We start from the raw sequence: 27,178 nt of genomic DNA, 5'->3' as shown, positions 1-27,178 counted from the left end.
AACACCTGGTTTAACCAAACATCTCCTCACATCACATTGACTCTGCCATCCCCTCACCACGGTGCCATCTCAGCACATGCCTGGCCACCACGAGCACCTCCAGCTGCACCTCTGCTGGGGCTTGCCCATCTTCGCAGCTGCCCTGGGGGCTGCAGCGTGGTCAGCGTTCGCCCTCACCAGCACGGGAAAGAAAGAGGAGGGGAAAGGAGCAGGGGAAGGGAACCCCTGTCCTCATATCCTCAGCCCCCAGCAGCCGGAGGCGTGAAGGAGCCGCCATTTGTGCCAGCGACGGCTGCGCGGGCTGAGGCGGGTGAGCAGCGGCTGCTCTGGGGGAGCAGCTCCCTCAGCCCCCTTCGGAGGCTGTGCCGTGCCGGATCGAGCCGTGCCGAGCCGTGCCGGGCACTCCAGCAGGCGTCGCTGCGGCGCCCGGTCCCTGTCGGCCGCGTGCCGGGTGAGGCGATCCGGGCGGCGCCTGGCACTCGGCTCCCTGGCGCTCGGCTCCCGGGCGAAGAGGGGCCGAAGCCCCAGGCGAGGCGGAGCGATGGGCGCCCTGTGGAGGGACGCTCTCTCCGAGAGCCTCCTCGGTAGGTGGCGGCGGGTCCGGGGAGAGCCTCCTCCCCTCACGGCCGCGGAGCAGCCGGCGTGCCCTGGGGGGGACGCGGCGGGGAAGGGGCGAGGGGCCGGGAAGGCTTCGGCTGAGGGGAGCCGGGGGGCTGCGGGGCGCTCCTGAGGGGCCGCGGGGAGATGCCGCCGGCGAAAGGCGTTTTAAAATAAGATCACCCCTTGGAAGTGAATAAACGGCCGCTGGTTAGCGTTCTTTAGGTTTAGACCATTACACTTCCCCTTTTTTCTAGTGCCTGTTGACCCTTGGGTCAGTCGAGGAACCCTTGCATGCTGGCGGCTGATGTTTGCACAGGTGTTCCTAGGAGCAGCATTGCCCTGACCTTGTAGGACCCTGCAGCCCTGAAGGTGGTCACCCTTGGGTCACACTTGGGGTTTCTCAGCCTCAGGTGCTTGGTGAGCCTCCTGGAGATCCCACCGAGTGCCTGAGCGAGGTGTCTTCAGGGGAGCGGAGCAGAACGCACTGTGCTCACAGCCACACCGGGGCTTCTCTGGTGTGCAGAACCAAACAGCCTTTCAGCACCGACACCCAGCCCGTGTGCTGTGTGAAATTTAGTAGAAAGATCCATCTAGCCACCCTCTGAGGAGCCCTGGGGTTGTGGGTGGGTTACTTCTTTAGGCAGCTCTGTTCGCACTGAGTGCTAACCCTACCCTAGTCCTTCTCTGAAGATCGAAATAGGGACCACTGTCACCTGACTTGGAGAAGAGCTGTTTTCTTCTTGCCGTTCTATTTCCTGGGAAAATGTTTGACTTGAAGCAGCAAATATTTCCTCACGGAAAGTGGCTGCCGTTACTGGAACTACTTTCTAATATATTTAGTATTTTATATCTAGAGGTATAAAATCACATATTTTTAGTAATCTCCAGGAAGCCTTGCTACAGAAAATATGTGATGTATTTATTTCTTCTCTCTATTTTTAGGCTACATTTCTTGGTCTCTTTACCATGCTCTGCCACCGATGATCTATTACTTCCCCCTTCAGACGCTGGCACTCACGGGTTTAGAAGTTTTTGCAGTTGCCTTCTTTTCTCCAATACTGTTGATAATCGGTCCTTTTTGGAGGTTGGCTAACAATAAGTACGTCCTAGCCCTTCTGAGACTGACTATGGTTGGTAAGTATGCACTGTAGTGACTTATAGATTCCATATTGTTATCAAGGCATAACAATAAACATTGCAAATTGCCTCAAGACTTAGAGGACTCTGGAAAGACACAGGAATAAGAAGTTCTTGCTCTCACAAACTGGGGCTTTTTTTTTTTTTTTTTTTCTCTTGAGCCTGTGGATATGGTCAGAGGAACATTGTTTGCATCAATTATGTTGGCTTTTAGACCTGTACTGCATAATTCAAGGCAAATCTCATTTCACTTTTATTTCTAGAGGCTTTTAAATTAGTACAAGTAATGCCCAACAGGAAAAAGTTGTCAATATTGCATGGAAAAGAGTAGAGCAGGTGTTTTGTATAGCGGTTCTGTGTCTCTGACAATGGCTAGAGATGAGGTGTTACAGAACAGCTGGGGGCTATGTAACGTAAATGTAATGTGCTGCAAGTGAAATGTTCTTTAATACGTTTACTTTTGAAGCTCTGGAATATATGCTTTTTCTCTTCATTAAATGCAGCTGTATGCCTGTAGCATATTGCTGGGGCTATAGACTCATCCTGAGTGTGAAATGACTCTCATATTCCATCAGTTGCACAGGCAGAACGTTTGATATTAAATTTAAGATACAACTTCCTCACAACCCGTTGCACATGCCCCTTCCTAAGCCAAGACCTGCCGGGATTCCCTCTTTCCCTCTTTTGTCTTCAGCAGACTAGCACAAGTCTTATCTCTTGCTGATATTCTGGAAGTTTGTTGGGAGATTTGGCAGCTACCTCCAGGTTCAGAAGCAGGTTATTGCTAATGAGTTGGCAACACCTGGATGAACTCAGAGGAGATGAGAGTATCCATCCTGCATAGAGGGAAAATGCTGCTGCTAAGTGATGCCTTGCCTCTTTCTGAAGCAGCAGTTCCTGACTTCTCATTTATCAATATAAGATGATAATCAGAGAATCACTTTCCATATGATTTTCCTCTTTTATTGGTAGAAGACAGAACAGGATGATCTTATATACTCTCTCTGCATGACTTTCTTTTCTAAGAATTCCCGTTTCTTATCTCTAGAAATTTGCTAGAATAGAACACAGCTTATTGGTGTCATCAGTTCAGATGAAGAGTAATTTCACTGTGTTATTTTCATTTTTTGCTCTTTCCACCTTATCCATCCTAATACTTCTTTGGTTATGTTTTTAATAAGCTTTTCAGTGAACAGTCTTCTGCTTCACCTTTCTGCAGCAGTGCTCAGTGCATTGCTTTCTACAAAATCTGCTTTTAGAGACTAGTAGCAACGTGTAAGCATTTCAAATTGCACTCTGCATTCCTTCAGATATCACGGTAATGCAAACTCTGCTGTGTTTAGTTAAGATTAGTCCTTCAGATCATCTTGCTGCTGTTACTAGTTCACTTTGCCTAAAGAGATGAAAATTGCTTAAATGAGTGTAATTCTCATTCTGCTAAATAAAGAGCAGTGGTGCGTAAAGTCTGCTGGTTTATGTTTGCTTACCTGCATCACAGGCTCCTGATGATACGAACAAGATATTGAACAAGAAGCTAGCGCCTTTGGTAATAATCTGGGGAAAGGATGTGTTAGTGGAGATTGTCGTGGGAGGACTCTGAAGCTGTAAGCATTCTCAGGCAGGGCTAACCTGAGCATTGCTATACGCAGATGAGATCTCCCCTTCATTCCTGCTTAGGGTGTCTGAAGCCCACAGTGACCATGTCCTTCTGCTGCTTCCATCTCCCAAACACTCCTAATATTGTCCTTCCCTCGGCAACTCTACGCCATATTCTCTACCAGCTCTGCTGTACTGTATTCACCTTTCCTGTTGCTCTACAGTGAGAGTCAGTATTTGGGGAAAATGTAGAAGCATGTTCTTCACCCTCCTTGTCCCTAGCAATGAGTTTAGCAGCTAATGGTAATTCTCACTCTTTACTTTCCTCCCTACTGCAGGTTCTCAGACCACTGTAAGTTATGTGGATGCTCTTGCACAGGCAGCACTGAGCTTTAGGGCTTGCCATATATACCTTCTTACTTGGTTCTCATCACTTGTCTCTTAAATTACTTCTGTCCAATCATACTGTGCTTCTGTCTCTCCTGTTCCTCCAATCTTATTGCTTTCTTTCCATCTTCATACCTAGACAATTCTTGCTTCTTTCTCTTTTTGATCTTTTTTTCCTCTTCTCAGAAAGGCTTCCTATGGGGCTTATTGAACAATGTCAGGCAGAGCAACCCATCCCATGCAATCATTATTGTTCACGTTTTTTTTATCTTTTCAGGAAGATTTATTTTCTCTGAAGCTTTTCTTTTGATTTTTGTATCCTTTCACGCTACTTGATTTTGTGTTCTAATTAAAAAACACAGTACAACAAGAAACAAACCTTCTTCTAGTGTCTATTTGAATCTATGTCTTCAGACAACACATGGAGTGGATTTACATGTTTGGATAGATGTATGTACATTCTGGGTGTACTTGCTGAGCAGCCAAAGGTGTGCAATGTAAGCATGCAGACCCATGCTAGCGTTAATCTAGCTAGCACAAATGACAAAAGATTTGAAGAGGCAGTTGTGGATTTTAGCACAACGTAGCAAAAGAAATCTGTGTGCATACACACAACCTGTGCTGAAGTCCATGTAAGCACGTCATTCACTACTCTTGACTATTTCATTCTGACATTTTTGCTTTTAGCTTTGCATCTTTTGCTGTAAGTGGAATGAGGAAATAGTTGGAAGATTCCTAGCATGCATTGCCAGGATCAGCAGCTCCATTTCTACCCTTCCTTGCTTAATGCCTCATGATGCTTGACTCATACTTTCTTAGCAAATGGCTGCTAGCAAATTACATTGCTTCTCCCATTGCTTGCTGCTAGTCAAACTTTGTCCCTGGGCCAGAATTTGACGCACTGACTGAGAAGTTGTGAGAACGTGCATGACCCACTTGGGTCAAGCACGTGACTACACTTGGATTGTAAACCTGCTAGCTGAGTTTGAAACTGCCGATAAAGGTGAGGTCATTGTGCCTCGGGAAATGGGGGAGATGCACACGCAGCATCTCCTCAGGGGCTGGAGGAGTCATGGTTTTCAGTAACAGGATGGAACAGGCTGCTGCTGCTGGCTCTCAAGCAAGATACTGGGCCAGAGAAAGTCTTTTTTGCACCAGTCAAATCAATTCACTAGTAATCCCTATGCAATGTATGGTGGCTGCTCCTTTCTAAAAAGGATAAACCTCAAATTTTATGGCTTTTGAATTATGTGCATGGTTCTGGAATATCTGTCTGCTTAGATTCTTGACCATAAGTATTTAAAGTAAGACATCACTGGAGTCTTGGATAATCTTTTTTAATCTTTTTTTTTTTTTGTGTGTGGTAATTACTATAATGTAACCAGTTCCTATCCAAAACTTTCTTTGGTTTGTTTAAAAGTATGTAGTGGCATTTGTTCTCATATGAATGATGTAGCCATTCAAATTACAAACAAGATTGAACTAATGCACAGGAAATCCTTACTACCTGATCCCCACTGCCCATTAAAGGAACCTCTGTGTGTGTCTTTGTTTGTAGGCAGCTTAGCATCGTACCAGGCACCAAATGCTCCGATTAGACTCCTCATCTTGTCTGCAGGTGTTTCTTCCTCGTTGCTGGTTCAAACAGTAACGTGGTGGTCAGGAAACAGTTTACAAAGGTATTTCTTTTTATACTGATGGCATGATAAATGACATCTTTCTATCTTAAAAGGTGTGGGCTTTTTTTTTCCCCCCCTCAAAAAATAAGGTCATTTTTACCCTCAAATGCATCGGTATTCTACAACTGATTGTTACAGGTTCATCAGGGTATGGGGCTTCATACTAGGCAAGATAATGCTCCTTGTTCTTCGCATCTGGTATACGTCACTGAACCCAGTCTGGAGCTCGCAAGCTGCCAACACAGTCATACTGACACTTGGTTTTATAGCAGCGGTGGAGCGAATCTATTCAGGTAAGTGCATTGTAGCAAAGAAAGCAGTTATGAAAACATCCTACAGGAAACCTATCCGTGTGTACCTTTTTTTCCTTATTTTTTTCCTCAGCAGTCTGTTTTTAGATGAGATGCACAAGCAGTATAGACTTTACAAACAACAGTGCTTTCATCTTCCCATAACATGGCAGAATCAGTGTCACAATTCATACAAGCTGTAGTAAGTTGGAAATACCAGCTAATTGCAGTATCAGTAATGCAGCAGTAAAACAAACAGAAATAAGAAACCTATAATAGAAATATCAGACCTATAAACCCAGAACAGATTGTCCTTTCTCCAACAGAAAACATTGTTGTGTCACTGTTAGTTTCTTAATTCAGTCTGCTGTTTCAGTTTCTCTGCCACTGCATATTCTTTGACAGAGACAAGGCAAAGAGGAAGAACAGCTGATGTGGCAAAATAATCATAAGAAAATGGAAGTGTGCGCTAATTGTCCTCAAAATTTGCCCAAGTTCTTGGAGTGTCTGGACAGAGTTACACAGCAGTGGGGGCTGGCATAGGCTAGTTGCTCTCTTTAAAACTGTGAAGGTAGCATTGCCAAGGAAGACAGCGAGGCTGGGTTGGTTAGTTAGGGCAGCTCATGTTAAATCCGCAGAAGTGCCTTCCTTCTCAGTATAACCTGAATGAATTAATTGAAAGGTAAAACCTTGTCTATGTGTAAGTGGCTATAAATTGTCATCATGTGTATTGTTTGTAGACCTGTATTGCATGACACAAGCAAGCCTCGACTTTCATAATAATTTAGAAAGTGAATCTACTGCAGGAAATTAGGAAGGGAATCTCTTATTCCTAGGTGGCAAAAGATGTCTATGCAACTAAAGGCACTGCTTTCTCCTTAGATGAGTCTCAAGTGATCATCTCCTTAGATGATCTCAAGTGCATGGAAAAAGGAGAAGAGAAGGAAGGGAGTTTTCTGGCTTCTCTGAAACTCTAAACTCTGATAAGAACAAAACCCGACACTTCCAAAGAACAGAATCCTCTGAACAAATTCTTATAACTTTTCTGCTGATTTCCAAAGCCAATTTAACAATTTAAATTCCAGTAGTATGAAAGATAATCATAAATCATATGAGCAGGTTGCCATTTTTGTACACTTAAGGTCAGTAGCTTTTCCTGACAGACCAAGGGAGATTTTTTTTCTTTTATCAATTTTCATGAATGATCAGATAAGTTAGCTTTTGTGTCTGAGCCAGTAATTTATTCTGGTAATTTTGGCTATTTCTTTTTCTCAATAACCCTTTTTGTTCTGATTTGACACTTTGCTGAGCTATATTCTTATTCTTAATCTAGGTGGAGACAAGAGGAAACAAGAAGCAAACAATACTGGTAATGGAGTCAGAGAGATTGTTTCCCAGCCTAATTGGCTTTTGTCAGGAATTGCTTTTGGCAGCCTCATGTTCCTCACCGTGTGGATATTTGGCGAGGTCTCGCTAATTTCTAGATGGGCAGTAAGTGGGCATCCACACAGAGGTCCAGATCCTAATCCATATGGGTAAGTGCCTGTTCTTGTTTTTTTGTTTTTAATGATTTGAACAAAACAGTAATCAAAACCCAGTGCCGTAGTGGGTGACAAAACTCAACCAGATCAATTAACTTTGCTTATTCTTGCCTAAAGGAAGAGGACAGACGTGTTAAATTTCTTATGCATTAAATTTCCATGCATGATTGGAAGGGGCTTTGTTACTAGGGAGAGGACAATGGTATAAAAATGAGTATAGAACAGAAGGTACTTCATGCAGAAGACTTGTGGATAGAGGCCTAGGAGTATTCACTCAGTCCTTCTTTTTCCTTCTTACTCCTTGTTTTCAGATATTTCTCAGCATTACATCTATACAAAAAAAATCTTATATGTTTTGTGTTCTAGAATGATTTTTATTTCAACAATAATAAAACCTGATCTGCCACCCTGCAAAATGATTTTTAAATTAGGACTGAAATTGAAGGACTTATGAATGAGGTGTATATACATCAGGCAGTAAATGAATTTAGTGGTTGTCTTCATTGAAAAGGTTGTACAAAATGATATACCTTGGAGATGCATGCAGATAAAAACCCAAAAGCAACAGCAACAAAACAAAAAGTGTGCAATATTAAAGGATATGCCTCTGTAGAAGTTTTAGGCATTAAGAATATAGTTTTAATGCTGTGACTTGCTCACTCACGTTCCAAAATCTAGAAAGAGAGTAGATTAGTTATTCTGATAAACACCTATGTGTAGCTGCAGGTGAGATAGTTCATAGTTTGGAATTAGCACTCACAAGAGCCGCTCAAGATTGCGAGCCATCTTAGATGCTGCAGGGTCCCTATCTGAAGTGAAGAAAATGCTTCTGTTCAGAGAGGATTTCTCTCTCTCACTTGATCTGAGGAATTTTTTTTTTTTTCCTTTTGTACCCAGTACTTCAGCGATAAGCTTCTGCTGCTGAACACAGCTTGCTTATCCACTATGATAAACTGCCATTATTTTCCAGATGGTTTTTACAACCAGTAAAGGGGAACTAGTGTAGCAGGGTGTGAGATGAAGGTATTTTGTGCTCACAGTGAGAACTATTTAATATAAAAGGATTATAGAATAATACCAACCATCCTCACTTGTATGTCTAAAAGTTTATTTTTGAACATCAGGTGTTTATAAAATTACAGTAATGTACAATTTCTTTTCCTTTTTTTTTTTTTTGTATCAGAGGTACAGTTCTGTTGGGCCTGGCTCATGGACTAATGCTTTCATTTTGGAGTTGGTCTTCTGTTGCCAATTTTGCCTGGTTTCTTATAGGTAGGAGCAAATCTGGAACAGAATTTTTGTTTCTATTACCTTATTCCTTTTAGTCATGCCCTCGCACCCTATGCTGCTTGTCAGCGAAGTCCATCGTTAATCAGAGCTTCCTTTTCTCTGTCACTGCCTGTAGCATACCCACGTCCGCCCAGTTGACTAAAGGTTGCAGGCTGAATTTCTAGGCAATTGCAGAGCAGCGTTGTTCTCTTAGGAATCCCCTGCTGAGGCTCTGTTCCCAGGTGCAACATCTCAGTTCTCATCATCTGCATTGTGTAAGCCTACATCTAGGTTTCCACAGGAGGCACAGTAGCTTGTAGCATAAAGAGCATTTCACCTGAAGGTAGGGTTACCTGCTTTCTTAGTTGCCAGGATCTCCAGGCAGCAAAATAATACGAACATCGAAGCAGTTCTGCTGAAGTAATGTATTTGTGAATCAGTCTGCATACAGCAGGTCTTGGCTGATGGGAAAAGGGATCTGAGTGCTGGATCTAGACATACGTTTTCAGTTGGAAGGAACAGATTTGCTGTGGAGCAAGTCAGAGATGGAAATTGTTCTGCTCTTGACTGGTGGAGAAGTGTGTTTTTCCATACTTTCTCAGCATGGATGTATGGATACAGTTTGGTGTAATTTGTAGGCCCCTCTAACAGAAATTTACTGGTATGCAAGCTGTTGTTGTTGTTGTTAAGTCTGTTTTTTTTTTTTTTTTTTTTTTTGGTCTTAGCTATTTTAGCTAATTGCTTTTGGATCTTTTTATCCAGAAGACAAGGCAGTACTTTCTACAAAGGTTTAGTAGTAATTGGGACCTCAAAATATGGAGCCCAAAGGATGTGATGCATTATGATTTGCTTTTTTCTCATTCACCTTCTCTTTTGGAGCATTCAAGAGCTAACACTTCCAAATTATTCTCTGCAGCCTTGAAAACAAGGAATTTAATGCAAACTGCGTTTCTCCTTGGACTTTGTGGGAGCCAAAATAAAATACCAAATATTGGGAAAGCCTTAGTAAAGACATGAGAGTTTGGCCATGCTTAAACCATCATTTGCCCTGATAATTTACCTTTAGGTGTAGATGCTAGGCTTCAGAGATCTGTATTCAAATTGTAATACAGTTCTTGGTGAGGTTTCTTTGCAGTCTTTTTGCTGCACCGTTGTCAGCTTGAGAAGCAAACTTGAAAAGAATGCAGCTCTGAGAAAAGTGAGAGGCTAGTTTTGGCTTTTGGGAATAACTGACCTTCTACTGGTACAGTTCTCATGTCTGCAAAGCACAGTTGTATTTCACAGTCTATTTTAAATATCTTTCCTAGAGAGAATATTTAAAGGAAGAGGACAGATAATACAGCTGACTGACTCACTGTTCTTTTCTACCCCTTTACAGGTACAGTGTCTTCAGCTGGTCTCCTGTATTTACAGACCTGGAGTGCTGCTGTTGCAGGCAATATTCTTGCTGTCTTTACGATGTGTGTGTGGCCTCAGCTGGCTGGACACTTTGTTAGCTGTCCGCATCCTGCAAAAGCCATGAGTACAGCCATGTTTGCCTATGTTCTTGAATTATTCTTCTGTGTATGGTGTACAGCTTATAAATTTGTTCCTGGAGGAATTTATGCCAGAGAAAGCTCCCATCTTCTTTTAGGTACATTTGCTACTATGAACTGCTAGTAATATGCTTGCTTTAGCCTCACATGTTTAAATTGCATCTAGTGTATATTATTTCTAAATGCTCAGCTCCTGTTTGATTTATTCAAGTAAGAGTTTCTATAAGAAAATTATTGAGACATGAAGAACAATCAAAACACACACACGCAAAAACAAAAGCCCAAACCAAAAACAAGGAAAGAAACAAAACCTCACTGCTTGTTTCTTTACTGTTAGAAATAGTTCAAAATGTGGGTAGACAATGGAATTTAGTTGAGGGAAAATGAAGAAGTGAAAAGAAAGCCTGATAACTAAGTACACATCTGAGGAAGAAATGTGTTAATCAGTCACCCTAAAATATGGCTGCTCTGCAATTCAGGGTTTGACTGCACCTGTGTGCTAGCTGCCTTTGATAGCAGTTTGGTACCTCAGGTAACAATGCGGTTGCTGGAAATTCAGGAGTTTAGGAGGGCTGTGAAACATTGCCAGGGCAGTAACATAATTCAGTGCATTATTTAGTCCTGCTCTGAGGACCGAAGTGCAGCATCCTGCTGATCTAGCTAGACTGCATCTGAGACCCGGGCTTTGTTTCCCTGTAACCACCTTATGCTGTGTGGACGTACCTGCAACGTTGGAGGAACGTTGATAGTCCTGCAGTGTCAGAAACATGCAGACAAACAGGAGGGGGATGGGAGAAGAAAATAAATTGTCGGGTATTTGCCAATGAGGAAGAACTGAGGTGAGCAAATATAAAGGTTTTAGCAAAATGTTCCCTTGATGAAGGTGGGGAGGTGGAAGGGAAACCAACCCTTTCTGCTTTTGTCTCCAAAATAATTTTCTTAAAAGGTATTAATGTGTTTCAATAGCATATTTCACCAATCATACTAAGACAATGCTAAACATCGTCTTGGGCTAAGCGCGTGGCACATTCTTAAATGTGATACTTCATCCTATATTTTGTTTCAAAAGGATTAAGGAATGCTGAGTTTGACTTGTTGCTTCAGTGGTTTTATGTTTCAGAAATGCCTTTGCAACCACTTTCCGTCAGTCCAGGTTCTTAGTTTGCATGTAACCCTTCACGTGTTACAGCAATCACGCTGATTTCAGTCTGTTGTGTTCTGAGGAGTGCTCCATTACATTTATTGCAGTTTGCTGTGTTCTGAAAGCAATTTGGGTAGTGTGTAGAAAAGGTTGCCTCAGTTCGTTTCATTTTATTTTTTGGAGTTAATGGGAAGAAAGCACGTGGTAGAGAAATGTCAAATGCTTTCTTGATAATGCTTTGACAAAAGAAAAGCTATGACAGAATCTCTCTCTGTCACTTCCTTTGAAATACACTGGTGATTAAGTCACCTGGCTGGATCATGGGATAGTAACCCAGAGATGGCCTTCTTTAACTTTCTCTTTGGCTAAAAGAAACTGGTGAGCTGACCCTCTCTCAGCTGATGGCACTACATGAGCTTATTCAATCTGAGAATCCAACTTCTGGCTTTTTGATGGCATCTCATAGCTATCAAAGATACACAAATTACACTGTGAGGCTATGTATTTATTGCTGTGCTTCTTCCCTTACAGCCTGGCTTTCTGGCAAACTGCTTGTTTTCTTCTGCTTTCTTTCAGGTGCAAGTGTTGTTTCTTGCTTTCTCCTCCTGTCCCATATCCTGCCTTTCTCTTGCCGCAGTCTGGGTAGGGAACTGCACTGGGAGAAGTGACAATGAAAGTAAGATCATTCTGTTCAAAACTTCTGGGCTACTTTGCTGTGATGTAACATAATGCTCGGGGTTGGATCCCTGGTTGTCCATTGACTTGAATGGCTTTGAAGTAGTTTCCCTTTGAGAAAGGTTTGTTTGGGCCCACTTCTTCATTAGACTAGACCCAGCTTCCTGGTTTGCCCTTAACAGAGCAAGTGAGGGCAATAAGAAAACAATGAGTAACAAATATTTTATCTTCAGCTATAACTCTGAAATATAATGTGGCTTGTATAGTTAATGACACAAAGGTATAGAGGTTGCATACCTTTTCCAGCAGAGCTCTTTGCCATTTCATTAGGCTCCCACATTTTCTTTGCAGGTGATGGAATACTTCAGCTCATAAGGGATGGGATAAGAGGTTGTAATATTAGTCTGCACTACCTATGGAAGGGAAAATGTACCATCACTGTGCATTGCAACAGTTAGTGCCCTGAAGATTTACTAACTTTTAAAATCTAAGGTGGGCTTAGCTGTCTGTTCTTAAAAAGCACAGCTGCTTCTGCTGACTGTGGAGCAAAAGAATACAAGATGCTGCCTCCCATCCTACTGCAGTCTGCTTACACGATGTCAGAATGCACTGTTGAGTTGGTTCCAATTGCTCTTGGAGTGCCTGTATAAAAACGTTACTTTTATCTTGGTGACAAAGCAGTTCATTTGCAGAGTTAAGAGGCATCTAGAATCATATATATATATATATATATATAAAATTTCATCAAACTGTTGCTGTAAGAACTGTAATATGTGTTACTTAAATGCTCTTGCCTGGATTAATTCTGGAAAACTGAAAGCACTGGGCTGATCTGAGAGCTGGAGCTGCCAATGGGAGTCTGGAAGTACTTAGCATGTTCTGCCCGCTGTGCACCAGCCTTTTTGGCCTAGAACCACGAAAATGTAGTGCAGTGCTGTTAAGATCAATCTTTGTGTTTGCTGGCTAAATGTTCTGTGGAATAACGTTTTGTATAGAATAGGTGTTCAGTGGGGTTTTAAATCCTCTTTTAGCTTTGAATTCTTCCTGCAGTGTTACTGTTTTGAAATAACGTTTTTGAAATATTTGTCATTAGTGCCATGCTTCATGTCACAAGCGGATTTTGTTGGAAGCAGAGCTTGTGGCAGCAAGTGCTACAATGTAAATTAAAACTATTAATGTTGAAGTGCTGCAGGCATAGATGAGGTGAATACTGACAATGATGAGTTAGATTCTTTCTGTCAATTAATCTCGTGTTGCCTGCATTACTACATTTGGTATGGCATTTATCTGTTTGGGCTCTGACTGAATTGTCTTTGTTGGTGAAGCTGTAAGGTTGAATGTAACACAGCAGCTGGGAGTTTATGAATGATGCATGTATAAGCAATGTTTAATATGCTAAAACTCTATGAAAAAAAACCACCACCAACAACAACTGACATATTTTTACAGGTTTTATTATGTTATGCATTGGGCTAGACTTTCTGACAGGATCCAAGAAAGACCTTAACTCCATTTTTGAAGTGAAAAGCAACCAAAAGCCACTGTTCAAAAGGAGTAAAAAGTATATTAAACTATGTAAGTATAATTTTTCTCCCTCTCATCCATGACTCCAAGAATACTGCTTGAGGTAAAAGAGTACAGCAGTGCAGTGCTTTGCTCAGAAAGGTGGGATTTGGTGCTGGTTCTAGAGCCAGACCTGAGGTCGATACTGCCCAGGTTCCAGTCTCTCAGTGTTTTGAGATCTATTGCATGTGTACACAGAAGAAAGACTTGTCAGCCTGTGCAGTATGTTGATTTGGGCATGGCAGCCCTTTATGGAGCTGTGTTGGCTGGCTGGAAAGGGGATGAGTCCTGGATGGCTCAGGAGCTGCTCTTCTGTGGGAGGAAGCAGTCCTGCAAAGCTGATGGTGAAAGACATCCCTACCCCACCCTGATTCCCTGCTGTGCGTTCAGACCAGGCCCGTCATGAAACTTTTGTCATCTGCCTGTGAAGTTTCCAGATAGTATGTTTCAGGTCTGATTTTGTTTTTCTTAGGTTTTGAAAAGAAACTAAAATATTTTGTTTTCATTATGCATTTTAAACCTCTGGAATTCATCCAAGTGATGCTTTCAAGTATTTGGCTGTGGTTATTTGAGCCTCAGATTTGTTTTCATTGTTAACTTTTTTTAAAGAAATCATGCAGCATTTTTCTGCTCTATTGATATTGTAAAGTTTGGTAAAAGAAAAAATGGCTAGTGGCTAGGGCATGATAACCCCAGAGATCAGGATGCTAAATGTATGCTCCTGCATCTTTTTTTTCCTTCTGTGATTTTGGATCAAATTACCTATCATCTCTGTGCCTCATTTTACCCTGTTTGGAAATTGGAGGCAATATTGCTTCCCCATTTTAAAGGGCTGTTTCTGAAAGCTTTGTGAAGTTCTTTACCCTAAATACTCAAGGGCCAGAAGAATATCAAATAACATGTTTGTGTATTAGAGGAAATGTGAGCACCAGTGCAAGTGGTTTAAACATCACTACACATAAAAACATTCCACGAAAGTGAGTAAATACTTTAAAATATTGTCTGTGACAAAGCAGAGCCTTTGCTCAGCTAATTTTATGACATTACAACAGTAAGTCCTGTATTTCTCCATCATGCGCAGACTTGTATTTTTTTCTCAGCTTCCCCTTTAAGCACCTTTGCATTTTACAGACCATGAAGTTGCTGAAACATTTAGTAATACAAAGAGCATGTCTGTCCTTCTGACATCATCCACAGTAACATTTATTTAAATCTGATAAAGTTGTTCCAGTAAACTTGCATAAAAATAATTACATGTCTGTTTAAAGATTTGATGAAAGAATAAGCTAGGGTTTTACTGAAGTCATTGTAGATTCTGTATGCCACTGTATAAATGAAATAACTGCAGAGGAATTTGATCATCAAATTACAATGTGCCAAACACTGATGGCTTGGAAGTGTCCACTGTGGTTATTTGGCAGGCGAGAGGAGCAATAGGAAAGCTCTGAATTTGCATGCTGTGAATCCACAGTGCCTTTCCAAGAACCCACTCCACTAATGCAGGTACTTAAACAAGAACTGCCCTGGAGGTCTGGCAGGGATCGTATCTTTCTGACATCTAGAGGCTTGTGAAGTGAACTAAATTTTATTCCACACATTATGTTAATACAAAATAAAAGATGCATGCTACACATGCATATCTTGAACACAGAGAGGGAAACACCGGAAAGTTTACATGATGCACTTATCTCCTATAACATCTTCTTCAGTATTTATGATTTTTAAAATATTCCAGGCAGTGTTGGTGTATTGTATCTGCTCAGCCCATTCTGTTTTCAGAATGGAAGTGTGTATCTGCAAACATACAGATATTAAGTACACAACTTTGGAATGGTGCTATCACTGTCGTGTGGAAATTTAAATATATGCTTTCCCCACTCTATGAGTAGCACACCTTTGAATGACTGTATATCCAGTTCTGTTTAACTGCAATGACAACTTTATTTCCTCTTGCTTTAAAATAAACTTTTCTGTGTTTCTCTGTTTCAAGTGTTGTGGCTGTTTGTTGGTGTTGGTTTGCTAGGATTGGGTCTACGTTATAAAACTTACAAGAAGAAGTTGGGCCAAGGGGTGAGTAGCGTGTTTGTGGAAATGGTAACTTTGAAATATACAGTGAAATGTGCTTGTGATATCTTAGGTTTGTTGGTTGTCTTTATACCAGTATGCAAATATTCAGCAGCAGTAATTCAGAAATGAATATGCAAGAAGTTTACTTTGTGTATTCATGCTGAATATAGGAAACGTTTGGGTCTTTGGAGGTTTATTGTGCTGCTATGAAGGAAATAAAAACATTCTAGAAAGCTGAGAGATTCTTGCCTCATACATTTGATTTGAATATTACTTTTATAAATTAGTTTAATTATATTCAAAACTGGACTGGTCAGTGCCATTAGCAGCTTGATCTTGCATCAGAGAGGTATGCCCGGATAACTTCCTGAGGCCCTTTCTAGCTGAAGGTATTCTTTGTTTCTGTATTTATATGCGTAAGTCTGAACTGAACCTCTCTGACAAGTTGGTTGACCTAGATTAGGCTAATTAAGGAAGTTGGATAAAAATCAGAAGATTCCAGTTTCCTATCTAGTAAAAAATCGAGTATTGCAGAGACATAACAATTAAGATGCTTCATGCTCACAAAGTTTAGCAATTAAGTTACTTATAAGTTGTCTGAGAGTGTTGTTTACTTAGTTAGTAATTTTAACTCAAAATTAGAGCTGTTTTTATCAGACATAAATTAACCTTTCCATTCCACGACATTGCTATTGTAAAATTAAGCTTTTGGTGCAAGTGGTTGCAATTATGAATTAAACTTGTTTTCTTTTGGTGATAGTCCAGAAATGGTCATTTGGAGCTTGCTCTTGACGTGTTTTCCTATTGGTAATCTCTTTCTTAGAGAAGTCTCTGTTGCAGGAAAAGATGCAGGAAAAGATGCACAAAAGATGATGAGAGCTGAGTAGAAAGTATGTGTGTGCGTATACAGTTGGCTTTCTTTTTAAAACTCATTGAGGATTGTAGTACAGAAAATGGGTAGTTACTCTTAGAAAGATGACAATATTCTTGGTCTTTTTCATGTCCATATATTTACTGTTACTTGTACAAATTCATTTTAACTACAGTGACTTTTCTCCTCTTGATAGCAGCACAGATTTTTCTCAAAAATGCCTGAAGACTTTTGTAATCTTGACAGCTTTATTAGGAAAATATATTGGTTAAAATATCTCCTCTTGGTTGCCTTTTATGGCACCATGTATCTGATACTGATGGCTGTAAATGTACAGTACATGGAAGTCTAATCATAATTAACTTTTTTTGCATTTTATTTTTTGAGGTTCCAAAAAGAGACTTCTCTGCTATGATCTGGCCTTTTAGATTTGCATATGACAATTCAGGATGGTCTAATTTGGAAGGATCAGCTAATTTGCTCAATCAGACAGGTAACTGTTTTCCTACTTAATTTATATGTGAGAGGCTACATATGAAGAAACAGAGAGAAGCAAAACATCTAGCTGGCTGAGTCTGTTCTTGCATTAACACAAGATCTAGGGGTTTTCTCCTGAATTTGTGAGCTGTTCCAGTACAATCTCTTCAGTTAAAAAGATATTTACAGAGATGGTCATTTTTTTTCTTAGATATTAAAGAGGTTTTTGGTTGGTGGAAACACTCCGCTGTCTGTATTTTTTTGTTTGATTGATTTTCATTGTGTTGTTTTCTCTTATATTGCTAATGAGTCACTCATTTGTACAGAAATGCTTTGCATAAGTGAAATAATGATAGATAACCTTCCTTCAGGCATGGGCAGGCCTTTCCTAGCTGCTGGGTTCTGTCAGGGACCAGATGTCTTCCTGTACTTGGCAGCTAAATCTGTAGGAGAACCTGTCAGGTGGCAAAACTACACCTCAGTATGTAAACAGGGAGTAACAAGAGTGCCCTGAGAAAGTGAGATGGCTGTGGGTAGTCTGCACTTCATTGGAGCTGGGAACCTTTCTGTTACCGTGCCTGTGTGCTGGTGCCAAGGTGCTGCAGGCTAACGAATTGTTTGGGCAGCAGCAGCCTGCTTCCTCTTGCACACGAGCCTTTGGAATGGAATAAGATTTGGCAGATGAAGGTAAATGCAGACGTACTGTGCAGTGCTTGTTCGTTAAGTTCAGCAGTAGACACCCTATTGTGCTGTTAATCTGTGCACACACAGAATACCTAAATGCTTTTGAAACGCACCACACTACGTATGTGTAGGCCAGCTGTACAGTGCAGTCTAATGTGTCTGGTTATGTGGCAGCTTTGGCGTCCAGGCATGAGGATGTCTCCATCAGAGGCTGTGTAGCCTGTGGCAACTGGAGGTCTGGGCATCAGTTTATTGCTGGCGTAAGACTGGCCCCAGTTGACGCCTAAAGGACTTGTGTCCATCCCTGTGTAATCAAAAGGGAAATAAGTGCATTTTCTAGTCATTTATAAATTGTGTTTGTAGGTCATAGTTATAGATTTGTAAAGATTTTTTTTTTTACCTCATTTTAGGTGCAGATTTTATCACTATTCTGGAGAGCGATGCCTCTAAACCATTTATTGGGAACAACGATCCAACAATGTGGCTCGGAGAAAGACTAGGATTTTACACAGATTTTGGTCCAAGCACAAGAGATCATACTTGGGGGTGAGTCATCATTACGTGTACAGTGACAGTAAATAGAAGTAAATATTCCACTAAAACATGGGAACAATAATCACCATAATCACTTGCTGGAGCTTGTCTTTATCAACATGTTCTGACTCCCTAGCCTTACAACACAATGCAGATGAGGTTTTCTCTTTGTTAAAAGTGATCAGTTCTTGGTGCCTGTGCCTGCAAGCTGCCTTGGTATTGGTGATGCAGGGTACGGCATCCTGGCCCTTAATGGAAGTTTGGAGGTTGGATTTGGAAGTGTGACATTCCAAATTATGTTTCTGATTGGCTTTTCTTGTCAGCTCTGAGAACTTTAGATTTCAGCCTTCAATGTGTGATAGCAGTTGGGAAATGTAACTGCACTTGGAGTAATTACAAATTTTGAATTCATTAACTTCAGCTTGGTAAATATGGTGGGAAATGGACATAGAAAGGCACATGTCTGTTTGACCAGAACTTCTGTGTCTGCTTTTACTTTAATTCTTGACCAGCTACCAGTCGGAGTATTTTTGCAGTCTGGAAAATAGTGGCTTATGATGTGGTGTTTTTTTTAGGGGGACTTGCAGATCTCTGTGGGAGGTGGAACTTCTAGTGAAGTTGCAATGGCTATTTTATTCTTTCTGTATGCGAGGAGAATTCAGTAGCTTTCCAGAGCCTGTATCTTTAAGTGGTACTAAATATGATTATTTTTTTTTTCCTGCACGATTTATGACCGACTCATATCACCTTTGTTACCAATTTCTTGTGAGGTGAGAATGAATTCGCTAATGCTTTTTTAGATGTGTGATTAAGTAATGCTTTAGAGAAAAAAATATCTTAAGTTCAGAAAAATCCTCTAGAGATGGTTTGAATTCTTCTGGTCCCATTTATCTGCTTAGTTCAGATTAGCCATGCTTGTGAACTAGAAAAAGTAACTCTTTGCCTCTTTCCATGTAGCATTATGGCACTGTCAAGGTATCCAATTGTAAAATCTACCCACCACCTTCTTCCATCTCCGGAGGGAGAGATTGCACCTGCCATCTCCATGACTGTCAACTTCACAGGGAAACTGGTTGATTTTGTTGTTGCTCACTTTGGAAATGAAGAGTGGGTATTCTATTTATTTCCTGTTATGTATGTTGTGCAAAGTTAAACATAATTGTCATCAACTTCTGGGGTTCATTTTGTATTCTTTAAAATCTATAGTGCTGGTTCTAGCAATACACATTGGAAAAAATACTGTGACCAAACTAGTGGTTAGAAATTCTAAAGCCTTTTTTAAGGGATGAATGTGTCATGCAAAACTTGGCTGAGCTTAATATCCAACTTAGTAGAGATATGAAAAAAATACTGTTCTGCAAAAACAGGAACAGGGCTACCAGTACATCTCAGGCCACGAGAGCATCCTTCTGACTTTCTGCATCCATTATATTCCACAATGAATGCAGATAGTTATGGATAGCTAGCGTTAATGGACAACTGATATTTATTGAAATAAAAAGTAACAATTCTGAAGCCTCCAGGAAAGGACAGTATCAAAGCAACAGCAAAAATACACGTTCAGGGTCTTTCTGACTATATAAAACTGGAAATATAAAATCTGATCTCTGGATTCTGAAATAAAGAATTATTTTATCAGTAACTCAAATACATAATGAAAAGGACTAAGGTATGTCTTTCAGTTCTTTAAAGCAATGTCTGAGTTACCGTGTAATGAATATTAATAAGGGATAGTTTTGTGATGCTCCATGTAGTTGTATTTTCTATTTGCTGCAATATCTAAAATTATGTTTGTCATTTATTTTAAATTTATTTTAATTTACGGAGTGACAAATTTATGGATTGGGTGCAGAGTATAATAAACAAAGAAGCTGCTCAGAAAGCAGTAGGAATTCTCATTATCCCATACCAAGCTTCCTCCTTCCTTTTCCTTTTGTAGAAACTGTGCTGCAAATATGCAAATTGTTTATAGATCTCCCTTTTCCTAAATATGTCAGGAACCACTCCCAGTCTGAACTCTACAAAGAAATTCCATTCTGTGTTTCACACAGATTAGACTTGCCTCTCTGAAAAAATGTTTGTCAAAGCATAAGAAAATAGTTCTGTATTCCCCTCTCACAGAGGGCTAAGATAAAGATGGAGGAGAAAATAGGAGGAGACACTTGGGAAATAAGCACAAATTAGATTGTGTTTTGAGATTCATGGATTTTATAATTAAATGCCATATACAACTGCTTGTTTTTCATCTGTCATTGCTGCTTAGAATGACGTAAACTAAGATACTAGATAACTAGGGTTTTTTTTTAAAGACTGTTTCTAAAATGTGGGAATATATCAGTGGTGTCCTTTAAAAGAACCAAACTTCTCAAGAGGCATATGTCTAGAAGGAACAGCTAACTGAGCAGGCAACTTTACACATACCTAAGTCAGGCTTCTTTTGAAATGGTCTTCATCTCCTCTCCATCTGTACCTTCTCCCTTATGTGTTTGGTCCACTCAGAAGACTGCTATTTAAAAGCACAGTATTTCAGCTCCTGTCTTCTCAACTTGCCGTCTCAATACTATATAGTCCAATCTACCAAAATATAGAAGAGAATATGCTTTGTGCAACTATTTAAAGTGCAGCATCATGGAAAGAGAAGCATCTTTGCATTATATTATGACAAATCCAAGGGTAGGAACTGGATTTCAGTGCAATATTCATCCTACAGGCTCTGCTTACACTGTCACTTTTGGTCATGTTGGAACTGTTGTGTAAATCTTGTTAAAAAGATTGGAGAATACCCGGCAAATATTCTAAGTGTTAATGGGATGACATAGCTCTTAAGTTATGTCTCATAAATCATGTGACTCAGACTTTAAGACTATTTTATACCACGATCTGTTCATCATAAAAGTAAAAGGTTTTGTTGGCATATGAACTCTTTTTATTTTGCAGCAGTCAGTCTGTACTAGCACAATTACATTTCAAGTGCAGGCAGTGACAAAGCCTCAGATAACCAAAAGAACTTACACAGACACTTCCTAGTAATGAGATAGGTATTAAAAATCAAAACAGAAATAGAAAAAGTTGCTTGTATAATGGTTAGGAAGAGAACCATGATTACATCCACCACTACCACGTGGCTTTTATTCAACACGGTGGTGATCATTTGGAATCGACAAGCTTTCTGTTAACTTCCATATTCTCTAATACTGGGGAATAAAAAAGGTGTCAGACCCATTTTTGGTGTACTATGATATATCAGACAGAATCTGGGCTTGAATATATGTGTACTAAAGTCTTTCCCAATTCTTTCAGAGAGGACTTGGACAGAAAACTTCAGGCCATAGCTGTTTCAAAGTTGTTGAAGACTAGCTCTAAGCAAATTGTATTTCTAGGATACATCACTTCAGCTCCTGGATCCAGAGATTATACTGAATTAATAGAAAATGGAAATGTTCAGGTAATATAAAAGTAGTGCTTCTTTCAATAGTGAGAGAGAATTGTGTATTTAAACATTCAATTTAATGTTGCAATCTGGTAACTTAGACACACAAGAAGGTGCACACAGATTTTCAGATACGGTCTTCAGCTGCCTCATGAAATGCTATAGCGAAGATGGAGTTTTGTGGTGAAAAGACAAGAGACAATGGACTCCAACTGCCATGAGAGAAATGTCAATTAGATGATAGAAGAACAAATCACAATGAGGATTGTCAAGCCTGAGAAGAGAGGCCCAGAGAATTTGTTAAATCTCTGTCCTTGGAGATCTTAAAAGCTTGGCTGCATAAGGCCCTGAGTAACCTGCTCAAAAGGTCCCTTCCAACCTCTAATTCTGTGATTTATTTATTTATTTATTAAAAAAAAAAAAAAACAGTTCTGCAATTTAGCTGTCTGTCAGGAGGTTTAAAAAGTCTGATCTGTCTGTGTCTAGCATAGTGGATTTTTTCCTTTCTACCTTGCTGTCACATCTTAGGCAAAACATTTTTCTACACCAGGTTTATACATTGGTTCTGTAACTGATTTAAAGCCTAACCATAAGGAGTGCTTCTCTTATTTGACTTCTTTTTTCTTTCACTCACAGGATATTGACAATACAGATCGTGACAGATGGTGTAGTTATATTATGTATCGTGGAGTAATAAGGTATGTTAAAGAGGAACATTTAGAAATTGGATTTAAGTATCTTTATGACAATAAATTTTACACCTTTCTGTAGGTAATTGTGTAAGAGTCTTACATCCCTTAACAAATGTGCATGGAGAGTTAGGTATCTTATGAAATAATGTGAAACATTGATCTCAAGAATAATTGGTGTACTTTCAAATATAATTAGCAAAGGCAGTGTTAGTTTCATCCTTCTGTGTCAAAAGCCTTTGGATCTCAACTGCTTTGGTAATATAAGAGTACTTTTTTTCCAAGATCCAAGCTCTGGCTTTGCAGCATCACTCTAAAATGTGAAGGCTAAGCCCTAATTTGTATGTGACACAGAAGATACAAATTATAAACTATGATTGTAGGGTTTGTTCAAGCAAAATGCTGATCTAATCGAACCATGATTTATGCTGGATTTAATGGAAATTTTAACTGTGTAAACCCGTATCAGAGCACTTTCCTCTGCTGGGACCTATGCTCTCCACGTCTTGTAAATACCAAGCTCCTTATAAATCATTCTTTTGGCGATGTATGTACCAGAATGTAATTAAGCTTATTCCAAATTAACTATGTAAATTCTGCAGTGTTAAAGGAGTAAACCCGGTAAACTAGATGACTGTCTTAAGTAACTGTATTGGGTAGAAATACCCCACCATTTGCAATCTCATTGTATTAAGTTATTCATGTCGCTCATGCTTGAATTCGTTTCTTGAATTTCAGAATCTCTTAGAATCTCTTCAGTGAAGTTGGTGGGCTTACAGGATTATGCATATGCTAAAACTGTGTTTTTAAAATTGAAAAGTTTTAAAACTGAAAAAGTGATTAAGTTCCTATATCTAGAAATAATTTTTATTGTCAAGCACTAAAACTTTCTCAGTTGTTCTGCTTGTGACATTGTGTTACCATGCACATGTTTATGGAGCACGTTATGATTTTGGAAGGTGAGATTCACAGACATGAAAAGTTGCATTGATAAGTTAAATAATAAGATTAGGAAAAGGTGTGTGAATTAAGAATGTGGTGAGACTGCTTTGAATTATTCTTCAAGCTAAGTCTTCTTGATCTGACAGGTTGGGCTATGCCCGCATATCTCATGCTGGTTTAAGCGATTCAGAAGTCCAAATGGCTAAATTTAGGATCCCAGATGACTTAGATAACTATGTTGATAATGACAGAATTGTTACTGATCCCAGCCAAGTTCCTGAGGACATCCATTTCAATCCCAGGTCAGTACATCTCATAAGAAGTTAAGGGGATGATGTATATGACATCTAGGAACAAAATAATTCTCAAAGTGGGAGGTACTGGTCCGTACCAATTTAGGAGACAATAACTTCTGATTTGTAATTCCATTTTTACCATTAACTTGGCATGTGCCTTGGGAAAATACATCTGCGTTGCACCATAAATTGAAGGTAATGTTTATTTCACCCAGATAATTAATTTTTGAGATTTTTTGATAGGGATATTTGCCAAGGGGTGTGGCGACTCTTTTTATAGATGATGAGAGATCTCCTACATTTCTCAGCACTTTGAGGATCAGGACCGTAATATACTACTATTTAGAACACAAAATACAATGTATGTGTTAAAATACTTATGCAAAGAGTATTTAAAATATACTATATACCTGGAGCAAATGTCAAACAGAATGCCTAATGCTGTTTGTTACATATGTCCAGAAGAAAGAAGGATGAGGTTTTAAGCTGATGTTATTTTTCTACTAGCATTGCATAACTAAGAGAAACATGGAGAAGGGTGTTTATTTTGGATCAAATATCAGCAGAGAGTCACAAGGTTTGAGATAGATGTTGCCACAGAGTGACAATTTCCAACAATGCTGAACTTACTAAGTTAACTTATTTTTACTTTACACGGTACAGGATATATATAATATATATTTTATATCCACTAACAGTTGAACTTCATTTTTGTTAACTATTCAGTCACTGGTTCTGCCTAAGCAGGGCTTTGCCTAGTCTTTTCCACATGATGAAACTTGCCCAAAGTTAGAATTACACTTCCAAACTTTTCAAAGTTGATTTCAGCACAGACTATTTTTTGGTCCTGATTTCTTTATGGCTGCCTATAAGCAGAAAAAAATGGTCGTCTTTAGAAATAAGTTTAACTTTTTCCCATTAAATATAGTTCATTTGAAGCACAACAGTACTATTTCGGCATGTTAGCACTGATATTTTACTTTTTCAAATCCATCTACTGTAATAGGCAGTGGTCAAAATCTTCAGGTTTAAATACAGGATGAAAAAATTGTCACCGTAATTTTCAAAGAAAAATCTGTGATATTAACAATAGAGCTGAGTATTTGGATACTGTGGAGAGCAAAACACTATGAAGTGTTTTTTTGATCCCAGAGCATAGGATTTTACTGGATAAAAGCCCCCCTCACCTTTATCAGCTGGAGTTCCATGTACAGAGCGCCCATAGCATTAATCCAATCGGTGTAATTAAATGTCTCCATCCTCGGAGACCTCTAGCTAGCCAGCTGACATAGATTATGATTTATATGTAAGTAGGATTATGGTCTATTTCTGAAGCAAGCTATCTAGAACATTAATTATACTATCAAGCTATCTAGAAATATTAATTATACTACAGAAGTGTATGACTTGACCATGTGGGTTAAATCATATTTGTAATGATTTGCTTTCTTGAATATTTTTCTTAGGTTTGGATCTTACAAAGATGGACATAATTATGAGCTTATTCACCACTTTCATATGAGCACTCCTAAATATTTTACACAAACAAATTAGAATGAGAAAATAACATATCACTGGGACCAACAAAGGTTTGTTGTTTGAAACTGAACTAGCAACCAAAAAGACTAGATTTTAAGAAGGAGGAACTCCCATGCTGTATAACATTGAACTTCTGTGTCATAGTTGGTGACTCTCTTCTTTAATGAGTTGTCATTACTGTAAGGAAAGCTGTAAACATTTTGATAAGCTGGTATCCACCTGGGCCAGACATCTGTTTTGTATGCATCCAAGCATGGGTGGGAGCTTGATTTGGAATAACTTCCTCAATTTTATTGAATGTATCCTATACTGTACTGTTTCAGAGTTAAATGGACCTATCCTTTTCAGATATGACCCCTTTCCTCTCCTGGTAGCTCCTTGGAAAAAACACATGCAAGAATAGGCAAAAACTGTGTTTGAACAAGAGTGTGCACTTTTGACTTGAATCTGCTGCTGATCCATATTATATTCTTAAAGAAATTTGGTATTATAGAACAATTTGCAGGCGATTGATATTTACAGTATTGGTGAAAAGGCTGTGACTCTTACTTTATTTACACACAATATTTAACAAAATATTAAACACTGCAATGTTTTTACAGAGGATGAAGTATTTCTGAATAACTATTGTTTATGACCCATGGGCACACTGCAGAATAAATTATTTAAAAACTCCTGCTTACCATGACAAGGTTTCTGTGAAAAGACAAAAGTTGATTGTAATTTTTATTTCTTGCACTTCCAGCAGTTTTCGTTTGCAAATGCCAGTAGCCCTGGTCTCTTCCTTCGCACAGCCTGCATTAGCTGCTGATTCTGGCACCAGTGTTGCACAGTGGTGCTGAGTAACCCTGCTTCTTGCTGCATGCACTGATGCTAGCTCTGACTTATGTCAAGCCGCAGGTTTGCCTTTCCACAGCATGCACAAAACATAACATTAACTTGCCACATTACTTAACATTTTCCACAGGCTGACTATACATACAAGTAGCTTGTAACATGAACAGTTTATTCATGTGAGATGCAGGAAATAGTATTCATAAACATAAAAGCTTGAAACCTTTTATTTTTTTAAACGATTAAAGAAATAGAATCAGGGCATTTTTCAAGAATTCAGGCACCAAAGCACAACTTGTGGTAATAGATGAGGCTATACATCATCTCTGTGTGTAATCTTCAAAGTCAGCTTGCATACTTGAATGGATTTTCAATTTTCACAGGATTTAGAAACGTTCTCCCCTTCCCGAAAGCTAAAGTTAAAATACTCTGTTTCTTTGAGTGGCTTGCGTAACGTAACATTGGTGGATCTGTGCCTCATAATGTCTACATATCCCTCTGTATGCAAATGTAATAAGTATCAACTATATGTCGGCATTTGGATTACTTTCTCAGAATGACTAAGAGAAACTATGACCATGAACTGTATGCATACTGCTAAAGCTAAACCCACACTTGATTTGTCCTTGAATCTGTGCGTTGTCGTAACCCCCTGTGTCTGACTGTTTAGAAAACAGTGCAGTACACCTCTTAGTCGCAATCGCTATGTTTCAAACTATGAAAGAAATGTGCTAGAACAGGTCCTGCTGCAGGGGCGTGTGACTAGTCCTGTTGTTTTCTAATCCCACTCTTTTCATTTCAGCTTACAAAAGGTACTGTGTTATGAAATAAAAACGTTTGTGGATCTCTTCCACTGTACATTCAGAGACATTAAAAAATAAAATGTATAAAATAGTCATGTTTTATTTTCTGAACGTTTGAACTTTTCTTGGCCGTAAAAGGTCTGACTTCCGAATAATATGTATTCTGTTGTACTTCTAGTTCAGTCCTCCCTGGCATTCTGTGCATGTTAGTTAAAGTTGACGGGAATATAAAGGAAGAGACATCATTTCATCAGGAGCCTAACAATGAGAACCTCAGAATAACAAGGACTCTATTTAACTTGTAAGAGAGCAACTTTTGAGGGTAATTGTACTGGATTCTTCAGTAGGGTGGAGACTCAAGAATCTTCTTACAGATGTTCCACTTTGAGCCGTCAACCCAGACATTTCTGTGTCTGGTAAGCCTAGCTTCAGAAGCAGTGGCCCAGGTGTTGTCACAGAGCACTCTGAGACCTTGGAGCTGCAGCTCAGAACTTTTGAGCTAAAAAGGATATGAATTTTTTGTTTCCCATTTCCAAGAGAGGTGTTGCAGCTACAAGCTTACTCAACAGAAGTTGGGCACACCCTTCTGTTGAACAGGA

The 27,178-nt window shown here is 39.5% G+C and overlaps 1 protein-coding gene across 1 annotated transcript; it reads left to right on the top strand.

Annotated features, from left to right (window-relative positions):
• Positions 1-403: 403 nt before the first annotated feature.
• Positions 404-26,663, top strand: CWH43 (cell wall biogenesis 43 C-terminal homolog). The gene is made up of 16 exons (XM_035324909.1): positions 404-584; positions 1,543-1,734; positions 5,279-5,399; positions 5,538-5,692; positions 7,023-7,224; positions 8,414-8,502; positions 9,878-10,132; positions 13,300-13,425; positions 15,404-15,483; positions 16,739-16,844; positions 17,923-18,058; positions 19,004-19,153; positions 21,347-21,491; positions 22,113-22,174; positions 23,254-23,409; positions 24,870-26,663. Exons 1-16 carry the CDS (start codon positions 542-544, stop codon positions 24,955-24,957), a joined length of 2,106 nt encoding a protein of 701 aa, XP_035180800.1. The 5' UTR covers positions 404-541; the 3' UTR covers positions 24,958-26,663.
• Positions 26,664-27,178: the final 515 nt, after the last annotated feature.

This window comes from Oxyura jamaicensis, chromosome 4, assembly GCF_011077185.1.
Source record: "Oxyura jamaicensis isolate SHBP4307 breed ruddy duck chromosome 4, BPBGC_Ojam_1.0, whole genome shotgun sequence".
Classification (NCBI taxonomy): Eukaryota; Metazoa; Chordata; class Aves; order Anseriformes; family Anatidae; genus Oxyura; species Oxyura jamaicensis.
This window is presented reverse-complemented; position numbering and strand designations above follow the sequence as displayed.

Coding starts and splice junctions, on each gene's coding strand:
- CWH43 (XM_035324909.1), top strand. CDS start 542: ATGGGCGCCCTGTGGAGGGACGCTCTCTCCGAGAGCCTCCTCG. Junction 13,426..15,403: donor TAAAAAGTATATTAAACTAT/GTAAGTATAATT, acceptor CTCTGTTTCAAG/TGTTGTGGCTGTTTGTTGGT. Junction 19,154..21,346: donor GCTCACTTTGGAAATGAAGA/GTGGGTATTCTA, acceptor CAATTCTTTCAG/AGAGGACTTGGACAGAAAAC.